General features: G+C 32.8%; 1 protein-coding gene across 1 annotated transcript; it reads right to left on the reverse strand.

Annotated features, from left to right (window-relative positions):
• Positions 1 to 882: 882 nt before the first annotated feature.
• Positions 883 to 14870, reverse strand: LOC128168184 (uncharacterized). Its single transcript, XM_052834364.1, has 11 exons — positions 14666 to 14870; positions 14448 to 14583; positions 12109 to 12309; positions 11686 to 11813; positions 10461 to 10632; positions 6150 to 6254; positions 5849 to 6031; positions 5624 to 5733; positions 4786 to 4852; positions 3301 to 3391; positions 883 to 2108 (listed from the first exon to the last, which is right to left on the reverse strand). The coding sequence occupies exons 2-11, from the start codon at positions 14500 to 14502 to the stop codon at positions 1724 to 1726; spliced, it is 1497 nt and encodes a 498-aa protein (XP_052690324.1). The 5' UTR covers positions 14503 to 14583; positions 14666 to 14870; the 3' UTR covers positions 883 to 1723.
• Positions 14871 to 18971: the final 4101 nt, after the last annotated feature.

Genomic DNA, 18971 nt, shown 5'->3' on the forward strand with positions numbered 1-18971 from the left:
ATCCCGCATGAATCACCAAAGACAGCATCTTATTGTTCTACATGCCCCGTTTATCGATTGATCGAAATCTACAGTGGCTGAAACTTAGAAGAAATTGACAGGTCTGAAATTGACACGCCCTGTTTATCGATTGGTCTAAACCTGCAGCGATCTACAAAATATCACGGACTGCACGAAACAATCATGATGATGTCTGACTCAAAGTCTCACAGGAGACAATTTGGCTTTTTCTTTTAGCTAACGCACTTATGTACATTAACAGTAATTTAGTGAATTTTACATACTTTTCATAATCAATTTATTAATTGGTTAAAAGAGAAAAACGTTAATATAAATAATAAAATGCTTTCTTTTATGATTCATACGAGTTATAAAGGTAGCGATCATTGCAGAAAAAAATTACACAAGTTATGTATTTTTCTGCAATGTCGCTACCTTCATATCCCGAATGAATCACCAAAGAAAGCAGTTTATTGTTTAAATATTCACTTAGCCTCCGGCTCTGTGAATATTGTACTTCCTGGGTAGCTTAATCATCGTATTGACCTCAAAAACAGCAATAATTGTATAATTATACAATTACTGCTGTTTTTGAGGTCAATACGATGATTTTGCTGAATCATCGTATTGACCTAAAAAAAAAAACAGCAATGATTGTTATTTTTTTATTTTTTGGAAATATAGGCCCCAAAGAGAAATGATAATTTTCCTGAAACTTTTGCTAAAATTTGACATGGAAATTGATAATTTGAAGAAATCAAACAAATATTTATAGTTTGAACTATTATTTAGTTATGATTTTAATACAGTATTAATTTGAACACATGACTATAGTTCATGTATGTCTATATAGTGACTATAAAAGTAAAATCCAAGTCAAAGTTTGAAAATTCTTGCTTTACTGGTGGCTTCAAAGGCCAGTACATAATGAACACAACAACCGATGTTACAAAATTTTTGAGCAATCAAATCATAACGCAAATAAAATAAAAATATAGTAATGTCATCTTTCCAAAACTTTGCATACAAGTAGACATACATTTAATGTCTCATTTAAATGTAAATTTAAAAAAAACTATTTTATTCAATAAGTTTATTTGGCATTGTAAAATGTAAATATACTTTTAGAATTAATACGTGATGCAGAATTTTCAGACTAGAGGTGACCGAAAATGGCTACCCAAAACTAAGGAGCGAACCTCTTTAAACATCACAAAATTTAATGGAAAAACACAGTAGAATGTAAACATAATACAATATCATGTTGTATCAATAATATTGCTATCGTGAAAATTTATACCTATATGGTTGTTTAATTATTCAGATAACATTTGTGAAATTAGTTTACTTAAAAATAGTTTTGTAACATTGCAATAAGAAAATCAAGAAAAAAAAATTCACATTAATATAATAACAGAGATGGAGATGTACAGTATATGTCATGTAGCGTGCCATTAGTGATCGTATAAATTCAAAATGGTCGCCGTAGTAACATGAGGTTTAAAAGAAACATTTGTCCAATTAATCTGAAACTTGTGTCAAACTAGAGGTACTGTGAGCAAGCTCACAATTGATACCCCCCGCTAAGATAAAAATCATAATGCGTGTATTTTTCCCGGAGATTCTATGGAATACGAGGTTAAAATTATACTTAGTACATTAAAATAATCACGGTGTCTGTGGATTAAAATGCCTTGTCACCTTATGGACTCGCGTGTGGGTCTCAGCTATTGCTCTGGTTGTATACATTTTCACTCTCTATAACCAGCGAGACCCCATACATGTCGCTGTCATTGGTGTGGTCGTACATGTCCTCAGTATCAGACACCCTTTTAGAAACCTGATCCGCTCGCGCGTATTCATTCTGATTTACTGGGTTTTCAGACATGTTGTAAAAGTTATCTTCTTGCACTTTCGTTTTTGACCGCTTTTTTCCAAGAATATCATACTCGTTTTGGCTCTCATAATACATGTCTTCCTCTGTTCCCTTGCCATTTACGACTGAATATTTATCAACTGAAGACTGAACGTTTTCGTCAAGTACTTTAGACAGTGAGTTGGTGACTTCAGATATCGCCCGGTCCTCTTTATGTCGATTTCGTTTCCATCTGTCAAAAATAAGATTTCACTCGTCACAGATTTTCAAAGTCAGGATGATGTGAAATGCGACCTCCAGTAAAATGACAAAATTTCGGGTTTTTAAAAAAATTGTGCCTGTACCTAATTTCTTATGTATTAATGTAAAAAATGTAATTTTTCATCCAAAATTGCACATTTTTTTTAACTATTAGACTGAAATACTTCTTATCCATTATGATATCTATCTTAATCAAATGATTTTCTGCTAATTTGAGAAAATATTTCAAGGTGTAGTGAGCCATTTTAATTTCTGCTTATAGCTAGGACCCGCCTATTTTCTTCAATTGTATTCATTGCGAGGACATTGTCACAAAAAAGAACAAAAATAACTGCTTGACGGTCTACAAAATTATCGATAGTGTGTCAATTATTCAAATATAAAGCAATCAAAGTTATTTACACTAATCAACATGTGCCATTTTTTATTACTAGTCTTTCTTTTGTAAAATTATCAAAATAATTGTTAATTTTTCTGTAATTTAACGTAAAAAAAAACACGCCGTTTAAAACATCCGTTTAGAGATATCACCCTTTTAAAGAAATGTAATAAACTGCTACCTATGTATTAGATTTACATATATTTACATTCTACTGTGTTTTTCCATTAAATTCCGTGATGTTTAAATGCCTCTAAAAGCAACACCTATTCACTGCGTATGAATTTACGAGTAATATACATAAATAGTTCTTAAACCGTGATTTCTATGTTATTGGTTAAAAAATGTATTTTATGAACGTTGTCAAAACACCATGTTTTATAATTATTAAACAAAAAGTGGACTTTATTGTTAAAAGCAACATTTCAAGAGTTATTTATCATGGATTATATTTTCATGCTCGTCGATCTCATCTCAACAGTCTATGTGAAAACCAGTTTAAACCGGTTTTACAAAACAGCTGTTCTTGCTGTTACTTATTCACTCCCTCCGTGATCTGCACTTTATATCGATTTATTTAAGTAAACAATTGATTTCTTCAGTAAGGGAATGTAAATATAAGCATTAAATGATTTATTTTTGACGTCATCGTGTCAATAACTGCCGTCAGCTGAGCAGACAAATTATCATAACGCGCTAACGCGCGTTATTCAATTTGTCTGCTCACCTGACGGCAGTTATTGACACGACGACGTCAAAAATAAATCATTCAATGCTATAGTACCTTGTGTAAAGAAGCAGCACGATGAAGATGGTTGCGCTGGCCAGCACCCCTCCCACAATGCCCCCGACTATCACAGCGGTATGGTTCTGACCTGTAACCCAAAAGAAAAGACACTTATACCAATAACAATAAACAGCACAACTAGATTTCAACGAATTAAGAAATGAAGATAATAATTTTTCTATTGATCGACGTATCAAAGAAAAAATTGACCGGAAAACTTCATCAATGCGCGTAGCGCATTGATGAAAAAGTTTTCCGGTCAATTTTTTCTTTGATACGTCGATCAATAGAAAAATTATTATCTTCATTTCTTATCATTTAATAAAACATTTTCAAATCAAAAAATGTGAAGTGTCATTGATCAAAAATGTAAATAATGTAAATGAAGCGGCGCGTATGAATACAAAATAACAACAGCAACAATATTCAAAATGGATGCGCCTTCAGCTGATGCAGAGCTATTGAACTGAATTTAATGGATTAAATACAAATAGTGAGTTAAAATCTGAACCGGTTGAATTGAAAACGAAAGGAAAATACATGCGATAGCTTGTGATACTAGTATTATTCACTGTGCAGAAAAATTCGTAATAACACTAGTTTTCATGTGAGATCGATGGAAAATGCAACTGGACGTAACCATCCAAGGAGAGGCGATCGTGGACGAAAATAGTTGACCGATCATGTACGGTACTGTGCCAGTTTAAAAATCATCGTTACCAAGTTTGAACAGCAGTGTTACCGTGAAAGTGTATGGGCCTATATGTTCGTTATGATTATTCTGGAAAAGGAACAGCCAGCCTCGCAGTAATGTTGATTGATCTGTTCAAGCTGACGATATCGTGAGAAGACGCTTAATTTTCTATTTCGTGAATAAGATATTGTGTTTTGTTTATTTTTGAAGGTTAGACTTTCAAGTTTTTATGTTTATAAAGTTGTATTTTGTTTGCTGACAATAAAACAGACACAACTTTACATTTTGTTGACAGTGTTTATTTTGGAAATTCCCGTTCTATAAATAGTGTTAGATCAGAACAGTTGAGAAAAGTAGATCCGGCGAAAATTTTATTGATGCAGGTATCAAAGAAATTTTTCGACCAATCAGAAGCGCCGATATCTCATCAAACGGATAAATATTAAATGATTCAAAATTTAAAACAAAACCAGAAATGAACAGCCCTGAAATAGTCTTTTTAAGGACATTTCCAGTGTTAGTTACAGCTTTAATTACTAGGTAATAGTTGATTTTGAGAATAATAAACACATTAATATCTCAACATGTCCCTACAAGTTTTAATGAAGTCTCTATACAATTTTTAAAAAAAATCACTTTCTATCACAGTTGTTGAGGGATCAGACCCTATCATTGAATACCGCCCGTTACATGCATAAAATAATACGTGAAAAATTCTGATTACATGTAGCATATACTATGTTAAAAGGGTACTAAACCCCAATAAACCTATATTCTTACTGTCTTACCGTTTGGATCTTCGTTTGTGCTGTCTGACGGGATGGTTTTACCATTCCTTCCCATTCCATTGGGCAACTGAAATTGTTACTTTCATTTAACCTTAGAAATTGGATTCAAAATTAACACAATACACATTAAAACTGAATTATGAATAAGGTACCATGTAATAGTCTCAAACTACATCTATGCAATATCAATGTACAGAGTCAAACAAAACACACATTAATTCAGAGCTGGAAAAACAGTGAGGTTTTTCTTCTAATATTTGGTTAATGAAAAATGGAAATTGTGTAAAATTATTTTTTTCGACAACAATCGGATTCTGATATGCGTGTCTAATTGAAAACATATTCTTAAATTTTCGACTCCCAGGCTTAAAATGTTTCAATATGATTGAAATGGCGTTGCTTGAGTTTGTCAACATTGATATTTGCCGGTAGTTGAGAACGATGCCACCACAACCTTGCAGAAGATTCTCGATTTTTTTGTAGAATGAACCCTTTGAAACCATCTTCGCAAGCCAAGTATAAGGGTTTCCAGTCCACTCCGCTCCACATTTATAGGGAACGGAGTGGACCGAAAACCCTTGACTAGCGAAGATGTTTGAAACCAGTATAAACATTATAGCTGACTGCTTTTCATGCAATTGTCATGTTGTAAATTTTGTATTTACACCCACCCAGTAAATTCAAAATTTACAACATGACACAATCTAATAAAAGTTTCTTAAATATGTATTTAAGCTTTTATTTTAAAAAAATGGTGCTGTTCTAAATTTGCCAAGGTTGCGTAGTTTGTTTTATGTAGCTTTTTATGGGAAGGCTGTAGAAGTTATGTACGACTCACCACACAGACGCTGTATCTAGCAGTCGAGCAGTTCAAATCTGTTTGTCGCAAATCCGAGCTGGTGTTAAAATACTCGCATTTCTCTAATGTATCAGGCCTAGTGGAATATCCTATGGAAGAAACATATCAATTTTTTTCCAGGACGATTTTGAGTAAACGTCCCAAGAAACAAATGTAGTCATGCTCTATAGAATTACCTTTTTCGGGAGTGGGGTGTATTTTTACCTTGATCCATTGTTTGAAATGACTGTCTCCTGATCCCAAGCCAAAAAACATAATCATTTGGAAATCGTTCATGAATTTCCCTGCATTTACTCATAACATCTTCTAAATTTGCTCTTCCATCCAAATAGCCATTTCCTTTGTTGCACTGATCATAAGAAATGTTCCAGTTAGAGGCAACCATGCCTGTAGTAATAACACACAATATGAAATCATAAATTACACAAACTAATAATTCATAAATTACACAAACTAATAAACCTCGTAGTGCACGAATGTATTTAATTTATCAATTTGTACTTACTAACGTTTTGAGAACAGAAAGGCTTTAATGGCTTTGAACAACTTTCGCTCATATACCCTTTGTTGGAACTACATTCTATTTTGAAGCAACGATTGTTGGACCCTCCTGTATTAACATAAAAGAAAGGAAAGAGAGTAATGATCATCCAAAAGAAGATGTGATTCAGTTGTCATAAACAATTAAGTACAAAGCGACCACACGATATAAGATATCTGTCAAAATACAAGTGTATATAAAGATTGGTTTTCTCCCAATACCCCTATACTCCAAGCAATAATATAGACTATATCAGTCAGCAGTTATGCTTTAGAGGTGCTTTTAAAAAACAAAAGAAATACAAGTTATTTTCAAAATCAAAGGAAATATGATAATCTATTTTGAAATGATGACTGTGCTTTTTCAGTTATAAATATCGTCTAATTGATGAAGTTGGAAATATATGTTCCTTGTAACTACAAGTACTACACAAGTTGTTTATTATATATATATATATATATATATATATATATATATATATATATATATATATATATATATATATATATATATATATATATATATATATATATATATATATATATATATAATTTGTATAAATTACCATGTTTTTGGGGATGATATTTTTAGTGATAAGTTTCCAAAAACTAAATGGTGTCTGTGGTGTTGCCTTACTGTCAATGAAGAATCAGCTTCCATTCTACCAACTATTACTTCCATCAAGAATTTTATTAACAAAGAAAGTGGGCGCTTAAGATGTACATTCGGCAAGAATCTGGGCGCACAAGGGGAGTGAAAATTTCATTGATTAATTTTAAACATTTTTCGAATTATAACCGTTATTTGGTTTCTTTTGGATGTGGAATGAGTGGAAAAATATTTGTAATGCAAAAGGTTTTATCATAATATGGGTCTCAATATATCAACACGATGCAATTCATGCAAAATCCTACTTATTTACAACTGTTTTTAAATGATTTTGTTGTCTCTGGGTCTTCTCTCCACAAATTTGAAACGTGTAAAGATAACACATTTCAACATTAAAAAAGTCACTTTTTTAAAAAAGATGGAGAGATGACCCAGAGATGACTAAGTATGTACTTTTAAAAATTATTTTTTGAAGGATAAAAAACAAAGTCCATTGATATGACAGTGTTGTTCCAAACAGTACTTAACATCGCATATTGACAAGTCTCGCATCGCTCAGTGGTTTCGTCCTGGATTAGTGAATACAAACATGCAGTGTTTTGGGTTCAAATCCAACTGGTGGTCTTTTTTTTAAATTAAAACTTTTTTGTTTTAAATGTTTGTTATTATAACATAATGTTGAATTAAAATATACCGGTATATTTTAATTTGTCGTTATTGATTTCTAGATCTGCTGTAATGAACACTATTTTCTTTTCTTATTATTAGTTTTTTAGGATATACACAATATTTCATTAAAATATGTTTGCATTAACATTTCCATTATAACTAGTTATCGGTTTACCTCTCATTGTCATTTTTGAAAGCTTGTGAGTTTTTTAATAACCGGAATAGCCATGTATTTCGACTCTCAACATATTATATTATGACATTGCCTTTCGAGGTTATAGACATTTAAATCACAATTGATTCGTGTCGAGAATTCCTGCAAATTTACAATCTTGTGCGCTCACTTTCTTTTACTTAGTTTTAGTACCGTCTTATCTCCACCATCATTAAAAGAGTACCAAATATCATCTCGAAGCTCTGCTCTCGGAATTGTTTGTGACAAACACTTATGTAGCATAATGTATAACATACGATTGTTAAATCTTTAAATCTTATTATCTAACTTGTTATACCACGGGAAGTTCGTAAAATTTGTGATCTCCGAAATATGCGTAAGATGATTTCCCCAATATAACGTAAGATCGTCAATAAATATTCTCATTGAATCCGGGAAACTGATGAGGGTACGTGTATAGAAGCCATTTAACGATGGAAAACAATGTTTCTGTCGCGGACATTGAACATCTGGAAAGATTATGGCATCAGGAATTTACCAGACATCTTTTCCCGAGTCTGGTGCATTTATTTTTGTGCCTGGTTGCTGGAGTGAGCGGAAACATTTTTGTGTTTGTTGTTTATCAGGTTAAACTTAAAACGACCGAAAACAGGTTATTCATACCCTATCTAGCAGCCGTAGACTTTTCAGCGTGTGTGGTAACAACAGTTTTCTTCATTTTGGACGTTACGCATTACGTTAACTTTCCATCGCAAGTACTGTGCAAAGTGTTTTACTTTTTCACTTATTTTGTCGTTGCGGCGTCATTGCTGTTACAGTTGGCCATTGCTCTAAGCAGATACATTAAGATATGCCATTCGAAGAGGAACTTTAATTTTCAACGCTTTGAAAAGATGGCGATTATTGGCATTTTTCTCGGGTCCGCAATATTTGCAACACCCTCTGTGTTTTTTGCTGATGTTAAAGAATTTGACGTCACGTTTAATCAATATAACGTCACAGGGCGTACATGCAAATCACTGGCCGGAAACCATCCAATTCAAGAAATTGTGCGCATGATCGTGATTTCAACTATCGTAACAGGCATAATTATTTCTTGTTGTGTCATGTATGCCAAAGTTGGAATTGTCATTTATAAAACGTTTCCAGGAAAACAGCAGCGGGTTGAAAATAACAAAAGACAGTGCATTGATCTTGATTTTGGTTCCATTGAGTCTCATAATTTCCATTTGAATGGAAAATCACGAAAAATTTCAGCAAGCAATCTCAGTATTCATACTAGTGATACGATGGTGACAAATGCTGAGCGGAAGTTACGTCACCATCATAAGAGACGGATGAACTTTAGTGTTATGTTCATCTTGATGTTTATTGTTTACATCGTGGCGTGGACTCCTTACATCTCTATTATGATTTTCTCGGTCTTCCATGACGATCTTTGGACTAGGAAATCATTTCATGGAGTTGACATAAATATTTACATGATAGCAAGAAATGCCTTCATTACGGCATATTGTGCAAATCCAATTATCTACACTTTCTTTGATTCAAAATTCAGGTTAGTCGTGCAAAAATCAATGTGCAAGTCCCGCTGTTTTTAAAAAATACGAGGCAAGGAAAAAACCTGTTTATGAAGTTGTAATTTTAACATACTGGTGCATCGCCGCGTATGGGTCCATTGACTTTTGTATAGGCTAGCGATCTTCATGACCGGACTATACAGGATCTGATTTTACATGTAATCATAATCATTAAGATTGGTGATGAAAGTGAACTCGTGGGAAGCTAGGTTATGTACATTATATCAAGTTACATGTATCTATAAGTAATTCAATATACAATGTATAATAAACTCTATTATTAATTCATTTATATAGAGATCTTCAGCTAAGATGTGTGTCTGTCTGTATTCTTAGTACTTTTCATCGTGTATGAGAAAGGGAAGGGGGTGTAGATTCAACCCTCTTTACAGAATATTTTGAAAGTAGGTGAGTCCAAATCATGTAAGATATACGTATATGGTGTGTAATAAAGAAAAGAAAAAAAACCAATTTTCCAAAATATAACTAAAAAGATCTAAATTTTGAATAAAAAATATAGAAAACATCAATCTCATCAAATGAAGTAATTTTAACAATGAAATGCTTTCTTTGGTGATTCATCGCTGCCTTCATACCACGCATGAATAATCAAATAAAGCATTTTTTTTGTTTATATTTACATCTCTCTTTTAACAAATTAATAAATTGATGGTTAAAAGTAAGTTAAATTAACTAAATTACTGTTAATGTACTTCAGTGAGTTAGTTATAAAAAAAAAACCCAGCCAAATCGTCTATTATGGGAGTTTGAGTCTGACATCATCATGATTATTTCGTGCACTCCGTGATTTTTCTCATGTCGCTGTAGATTTCGACCAATCGATAATATAAACGGGGCGTGTAGATTTCAGCCTGGCTGTTTCTATAGAGCTATGAATTAAGGATTACCGCGTACGTTTACTGAGGGGCGAAAAAATTCCACTCATGGGAACAAAAAACTACTTATTGTGCATTATAACCCTACTATTGTGGCGCTAATTTTCACTTTCAAATATCAAAGACCTACATTTTTTGCTTATGACCTCTGAATGATTATCGCAAAATTTGTCCAAATTGTCCACCCTTTCCTTTATTTTGTAATTGTTAGAAATAATAAAACAATTTGTTGGATAAAAAATGCTAATATACGAATAGCTTCACTAATTTCATACTTTAAGTTTAATTTAGTCCGAATTTCCCCTATCTTCAAAAAATTCTCGGTAGATTAAATACATTGAAATACCTGGGACCATAGAAGATTTATAGACGCTCAGTGCGTCGACGTCCCCGCCATCTTTGCTACCACATGCACGCGGAGGTTCCTTTGTGTTGCACTTGTAGTCACATTTGGCGACAGAAGTCAAGTTCAGAGATGTAATGTCTTTTAGAACTTGTAGACAATAGCACTCCTCCTGCTAAAAAAAAGATATCAACCAATTCTACTATCAGGTTATTATCATTTTTTTCCTTAATATGCCATGTCTATTGCGCTTTTTTTAAAAAATAATACATTGAATACTGAGTATACAATACAAATATACAATCTATATTTGGTGTGTTGTTTACCAAAGTATAGACCTTTGACGTAGAAAATAATGGTTGTAATGGTTGCCTTATCTATTTTATTCTAGAAAATGTAAGATGGCTAGCTTATATTTAATCATTTGTCAAAATTGCCTAAATGGATTAAAATGAAAAAAAGTAGCTGAATATAGGGGTTGAACGAAACATGTTAAAGATATTCACGAATTTCAATACGCATAAAAAATGATTTATTTGGATATTAACTGTAATTGCATGCATATCACTGGTTATATACCAGACTTCTAACTTAGGTACACATTCTTTTTTTTACAGTTTGGAATGTCAACATTTTCAAATAAACCACACTTTAACCACGCAACAATACTAGCATTTAAGTTTGAAGCATGTTTCCAGGTACAATATTGACATTTACCAAGTATTATTCCCTCTATTTCTTACGAAAACTTATGTACACGTCCTGTTCATCGATTGGCTGAAACTGAGAAGAAATTGACAGGGCTGAAATTGACACGCCCTGTTTATCGATTGGTCTAAACCTACATGTACAGCGACCTACGAAATATCACGGACTGCACGAAATAATCATGATGATGCCAGACTCAACGTCTCACAGGAGACGATTTGACTGTTTCTTTTAGCTAACGTACTTATGTACGTTAACAGTAATTTAGTGAATTTTACTTACTTTTCATAATCAATTTATTAATTTCTTAAAAGAAAAATGTTAATATAAGCAATAAAATACTTTCTTTGATGATTCATGCGGGTTATGAAGGTAGCGATCATTGCAGAAAAAATTACATCTACCGCTAACGCGGGTTAGGTATTTTTTCTGCAATGTCGCTACCTTCATATCCCTAATGAATCACCAAAGAAAGTATTTTATTGTTTAAATAATCAAAACAGTCATGATACAAAGTTACCTTAATGGCAAAATAGCTGGAGTTGTATTCATTCCAACAAACTTCCTGGCATCGTGCTGGTGTCAAGGCCGATGTGAATAGAATGGAGCTGGAGAGCATTGCTTGGATGGAGCTTCTGTCATAGCAACCTGGATTACGTTCAATACAATCGCATTAATTAACTACGAAAAGAATAGAACTGGGGTTTCGTCAATATTCGTTGAATACCAATTTTCGAGGATTTCGTTTTTAAGTTGATCCATGAAATTAAATGTTCATTGAAATTCAATTTCTATTAACATTTTGTATTAATGGGGTCATTGGCCACGAATTTACATATCCTTGAAACTGTGATTTTCACTTCATCCACGAAAATTGATACCCTTGAATATTAATGAAACCACAGTAACCACTGAAATTATACTAAATATCAGTCTTTCCAACCTTCGATGTGAATCAATTCGGAAACCCTCTGGACGTCTCCGATCCAGAAGTTGCGCCCTGGCTCGAAGTTTTTGAGTGTCTCTTCCAAATAGAACGAGAAATCATTCGTGTTAAGGAGTCTTCCGCCTTTCTCTGCACACAGTCTCTGTCCCTCTATCCACGACCCAACTTCTAAGGGTACAAATAGTCGGTTGGCGTTTGCTTAAGTGGAAAAATTATAATTAAAAAAGGCTGAGATTTATATTGCGGAACAATTAATATTTAAAAGGGTCTAAATTTTAACAGATTTTGTGGATACTTGTTCCCATAACTCAAAACATTCCATCTTAAACGAATTGTTGGAATGTCTCTCTTTTTCATAAACGTAAATCCCCCCAAAAATTAAGTCCCATATAAAAATGTAATATCTAAATTCCTAAGAACTGCCACCTAAATTCCATAGAATTTTTCTCCCAAGTTAGTTTTGATTTTGTAAACTTTGAATTTACAATAAATAATAATTTACAGATGTGTTTCTACTAAATATGTTTTAGGACGCCCGATCCTTTTGTCTCCATATGGCCTCTCGATCACGACTTGTTAAACGTATACTGCATGTACAGTGAGCGGACGTAGAAAGCCTTCTGAATGGAAGGTTTACCCTAAGTCATTACCAAATCAACGGCAAGAACCTATCAATTAGGATAATCATCACGACTGTTTTGATCGTGACATGCATCGACTGTAGTTTCCAGTGAATATATCAAGATTTAGAACCACATCATGAGATGCGTTTTGTTCTGTAAATTATGCAAATATCTGCAGCTGAAATTTATTTGTTATAGTAATCCAATTGTGATTGTATCATCTAATTGCATGTGCAATGTCATCTAGCGAGGAACTTACAAGGGAGCTGCTTTGATCAGACTTAGGTTAAACTGACGTACATTGAAGCTACCACTTGACCAGACTTACGGTCGTGTATCGGCACGTTTTGACCATTACGATAGGTAGAAGTGCAGTGACCTTCAACCGTTTTTAAGTATCTTGTGTGGTCGTACATGTACAGTATCTTTTGTATAAAAAAAAAAGGGTACTGTGTGAGTACGAATTGCAGTTGGCTTGGAACAAAAGAATGAATGAATAAAATGATTTCTAAAATCCAAGTTATTTTCAAAAGCCTACAGAAATAAAGAGAAATTAATTGAAAGGTCTTCATATTTTCAATATATATTCTAGTAATTCTAACAATAAGAAGAAATACAAAAACTTTAAACGTTAACCTACTTTAATTAAACTATACTTACATTACTAGTAATAAAACAATTGATTTGAGTATAGATAAAGTGACTCATAAGGAACCTAAACTTCCTTATATATATATTTACAAATGTTCGTCATGTCACGGTGAAGTTCAAATTAAAAAAGCTGCATGGTCAACAAATAAAACATCAGATCTGCCAAAAATTTTAAGATACGATTTTTTTAAGTTATAAACTATTGTTTAGTAGAAAATAATACATACAGTATATTTTACCATTTAAATTCGGGGTGTTTTTCTATGTTTTTATCAAGAGCTCTTCTCCTAAAGGAGATCAATAGAGTCTAAAAATGGCCACGACCATTGAGCATTCTTTACAACAACAGTAGTAACATGCATTTTTAGTGTAATTTTCAAAACCGAGATAAATATATCGTTTGTTTATAATGTTTTAAAATTTTACATCCGATAAAAAACAGAACGCAAAGTATAATTAAGAACGTTTATATAGTATATTTTAAAAATATCACGTTCTTTTGTCGGCAGGAATTAGCATTCATTTGGTGCTTTCTGATATAAACAATCATCGATTGAATGATAAATGTCTATATCAGTTCATAATGCGACGCCATTCACTTCTGGTCTCTTTTTTTTTTGGTTAGTATAAGCTGTAAAGTTGTTTTTTTTTAAATAGTACATTTTGTCCAGATTTTTTTTGCGGCATGACATAATTTTTTTTTACCAATTGCCAAACAAACACGAGAAATGTGATTTGAAAGGAGAAAATAGAGTCCCTACTGGTTTTACAAAAACCATGAAACCATGAAAAAAATATCGATTTTTTGAAATTGTTTCATTTTCAAATATTTTTTATCTTAAAAAAAAACCCTGCAAGAACTTACAATCCTTAACGCGTCATCCCCCCCCCCCCCCCCCCAAAAAAATAATAATTGGACGATTCACGTTCACATTTATACCGTCGTTATCGCAACAGTATAATACAAGTAAAAACATTGCCTCCGGCTTACCTGTAGACGGTACACTAAATGGACATTGACTGACGCACCAAAGGAAGAAGTAAATAAAAATAAATTCTCACCTCCAAGTATAAAACAGAAAGAAAACACAATCACAAAGTTCAGTTTAGCTGCCATCAATGTTTCAAGTGGTTTTCTTCTTCATCATGTTCTGTAGCCCAATACTCTGTCATCGTCTGCGTCAGAGTGGGGCACTTCCTGATGGGAAACAAAACAATCCCTTAAACCCCCTCAAACTCTACACTTACACAGACAGAGACAAATTTAGAAAAGCACTTACCGGTACAGTTTTTCATTTTTCAGGATGTCACAAGACAATGAGTAAACAGTGAGACATGATTTCGACCGTTTGGTTGTACAGGTAGGAATAAGTAAGGACACCTGTGGGTGCGTCTGCCGTCCGCTGATTGTTTATGAAAATACATTTATTAATAATATACAACTCTTAATAGAATTGACCGTTCTTCGGTGTAACAAGTGGATCGGCAATATATTAACGATAAAATGGATGTGAATGATAGATCCAGAGAGATTTGAAGATAAAAACAGTAAAATGTTTCCTTTTGTGGATCATGGGATATGAAGATTTATTTATTAATGCAGAAGAAATACACACATCTGATGTAGCGTAATTGTTGTTCATATCCACATGAACCAACGATGCAAAGATAACATTTATTTTTTATTAAGTTAAGAAATAGTGGACTTTTTTCATTGGAAATAAATGTATTACTGGTACTCGATAAATTTTGTAAAGATTGATCCCAATGAAAAAAAAAACCAATACGACTGCACAATTCATTATATTGTAAAATAGGAATTATGTACTGAAATGACAGAAACATTTGTGTTGGATTGACTTTTGCTCTTGACAATGAATAAAACATTATATAAAAAGATTATTGAATTTTTTGGGGGGATGGGGGAGCATCATATACAAGCTCTAATACGTAAAAGCCTGCCAATTTTATCATCATATGTCTCAGCGTATCAAAGATTTTTAAAAGATGAAAAATGAATGATTAAAAGCGAAAAATAATTCAACGTGTCCTACTTTTGATTAAAAATTATGATACCGTAGTAAGACACACCAACTATAACAAAGTTTGATGATCATTAGCCCAATACTATCAATGTTTCAGATTTGACTATAAATAATTCTAAAATACCAATTATAGGTCACTGTGAACTTAATTTGAGGATATGAAGATGAGGATGCTTGCACAGAGCTATGATCGCAATTTGCAGCATTGAAGCTACATGTATAGTCGAAGAACAGTTTAGAATCGTAACCGCGTCAATCTTCATTACACATAGAAGCTGTGATTATCTCAGCTTTGGAAATACATCGGCCCCTTTTATTTAAGGTAGTACAAAACAGATAAGCACAATTTTTCCTATATATCATTCAATTTTTCAGAAAATTTTATATTTTTTTCTTTGGAATGAAATCTTTTAATACGTAAAATTTGAAAAAAATCCGACCTCACAATTTTTGCCCACATCGCCCCAAACCTACCATTGAAATCTCCTTTAAGTGGAGTGTAAAATAAAATAGTCATTGTTATAATTTTCTATGCCATTAAGTTATTTTTCAAGATAGTACAACTATTTGTGCTGCTATTTAAACAGGAGACCTTCTTGTTACTTAAAAATACTGAAATAAATTCTAACTTGTAAGTTAAAATAATTTCTCATGCAATATAATGTAAAACTAGTGCTTGTGAATACTCTTTTAAGACGAAAATTTGCAGCACTTAACGGTATCTACAAAGAAAATGTATAATTCAAATTTGAATAAAATTTAACAGTATGATTGTCATGACCCTGTAATTAAAATATATCAAAATAAAGAAAATGTAACCATTGGTTTTAGATAAATTAAGGTTTAAGTATGTTTGACGGAGGTATAAATTGATAAAAATCCCAGATGACGTCATCATATTTGACCTGTTGATATGACCTTGAAATTTGTTTGACATAAAGATTAAACACTGGTGGTGATTGTGTCTAAATTTCAGGTCTTTACTTTGAAAAGAACATAAGTTACCCATTTTGAAATGATATAAGGCTAAATTGCACAAAAATCATATGAACACCATCGGAATGTATGTTTCAAAATTATCGAAATATGATCAGATGTATCCTAAATTTATTTGGCATTGAGAAATTGATGGGTATGATTTATATTGCTTTTCTTAAGATAATGGACTGAAATTAATTTTTACATAATTTTAAGTCATTATTTTGTGTATTTCAGAAAATATTTCAAATAAATAATTTCAGGGGTGTTTCGTACTATCTTAATGAATTAAAAATCCTCTTCTCCTAGTAACACGCTTTTTTTATCAAGTCTGGTTAAACTTGGCCCACTGGTTCTAGAGAAGAAGTAAAAAATGTGATATATGCTCAGGCGGACAGACAGACGAAGGACAAAAAGTGGCCAGAAAATCTCATTTGAACTGAAGTTAACAAGAGCAAAGCACGTTGGAAAGCAATATGAGGGCCGTTCGTCGCATCCCATATATGAAGACTTGGCTATTTCTTAAGTCTTACGAATAGACTTGTCGTAAATAATTAAAAATGACGTGAGTTTTGGGTAAACTATGGACAATCGGAAAGAGAAGACGGCACGATACTGTGAACTAGTTTCATTTCATGTCGTTGAATAATAAAAATTTTACCAGAATGTTCAATTCAGAGTTTTTTACTTTTTAAAAGTGATTGTAACGTCAGTTCACCTTGGCATATTATAGTGTTGACTGGTACTGTCTGGTGGCCTGAATTATGGGTAATATGAAGTACCGATCTGCATTACACTTTCAAAAATACGCATTACACACCAAATGTAAGATATTTGTAAAATAAACTCAGTTTAATTTTATATGCACAATACTAGTGTACATAAAGGACATAATTTGCACCTTATAATGTGAATAAGCTAGGGTATCTCAATTCTTTAGTTTGAATGCACAGATCAATCATTGAATGTTTAATAAGTGTTTAGATGACAAATTTTAGTGAATTTAGGGGCGAAAAATAGTCTGAATTTCCACATCCATACAAGTGAAATATTCTCGAGATAAATTGATTTTCTTATTTAAAACAAGAGGCCCATGGGCCACATCGCTCACCTGAGGAACAATAGGTATGATAAAATCAGCTTAATGGAATCACAATACAAACAATCTGGACAATGTTGTATAATACTTGTAGATCCTGTATTAATAAAAATCCATTTTCTCTTTGGATATTTTCATTATCATTAGCCCCTTTTCCAACAGGGTGATTTTTATAGTCATATCACATGTTGAGCATTGCAGTTCTAAAAAAAGATCCTACTCAATTGTTTATGTATATGGGATATAAACCTACATCATACTCTAAACCCCTTGTGCCACCCAAGAATTGTCCAGGGGCCAAAGTCTACACAATTTAAAATAATCACCTAGACTGACAATCACCAGGCTAATAAGTTTTTGAGAAGAAGAGTTTTAAAAATTCCAACCCCCATTGTGGCCCCACACTACCCCCAGGGGTAATGATTTTCACAATTTTGAATGTATAGCATTTGAAAACTTTGTTAGGTGTTCCAAAGGACCTCCGAATGGAAAAAAGATAAATTTCCTTAAGAAATCCGTTTTGCGTTCCTGTGAAAATCTCTGAATAAAAAAAAAAGAAAGAAAAAAAACGTTTTAATGAATGATTTCAATTGTATTTATTTTAGCTGTGTATATTTCTATAATGATCTTCAAAATGAGATGGAAACAGTATTTTGAGACAGACTATATTCTAGTATATCAGGGCTTGAACAAATTTAACAAGGACTGTGGCCAATGCTCTTGGGCGCATGCAATAAGATTAGAGTCCAAACATAACAAACAATATATGAGATGACAGGCCAGAGATGCTGAAAGGGCATCTACTGATCTAGCCCCATTTATTTAAGGAATAAGTGCTTCATAATAGATTTGATCGCGCCCCGACCGAAATTATCATCTCATAATATTCAAAGAATGATTCCTTATTACTTATATTTATATAATTTTCAAGTTTCAATTCTTGTAAATATATATTGTATGCACATCTCTTCTTGTGTACACTTAACCAATAAAATGCTTTCTTTGGGGATTCATTCGGGATATGAAGGTGGCGACATTGCAGAAAAAATACGCGGGTTATGTAATTTTTTTCTGCAATGATCGCTACCCTCATAACCCGCACGAATCATCAAAGAAAGCATTTTATTGTTTATATTAACATCTCTCTTTTAACTAATTAATTAATAAATTGATTATGACAAATAAGTAAAAATCACTATATTACTGTTAATGTACATAAGTACGTTAGCTAGAAGAAACAGCCAAATCGTCTCCTGTGAGACTTTGAGTCTGACATCATCATGATTACTTCGTGCAGTCCGTGATATTTTGTAGGTCGCTGAAGGTTTAGACCAATCAATAAACAGGGCGTGTCAATTTCAGACCTGTCAATTTCTTCTCAGTTTCAGCTGCTGTAGATTTCGACCAATCGATAAACGGGGCATGTACATTTCAGTCTGGCTTTTTCTATAGAGCTATGAATTA

The sequence above is a fragment of the Crassostrea angulata genome, chromosome 1 (assembly GCF_025612915.1).
Source record: "Crassostrea angulata isolate pt1a10 chromosome 1, ASM2561291v2, whole genome shotgun sequence".
NCBI lineage: Eukaryota > Metazoa > Mollusca > Bivalvia > Ostreida > Ostreidae > Magallana > Magallana angulata.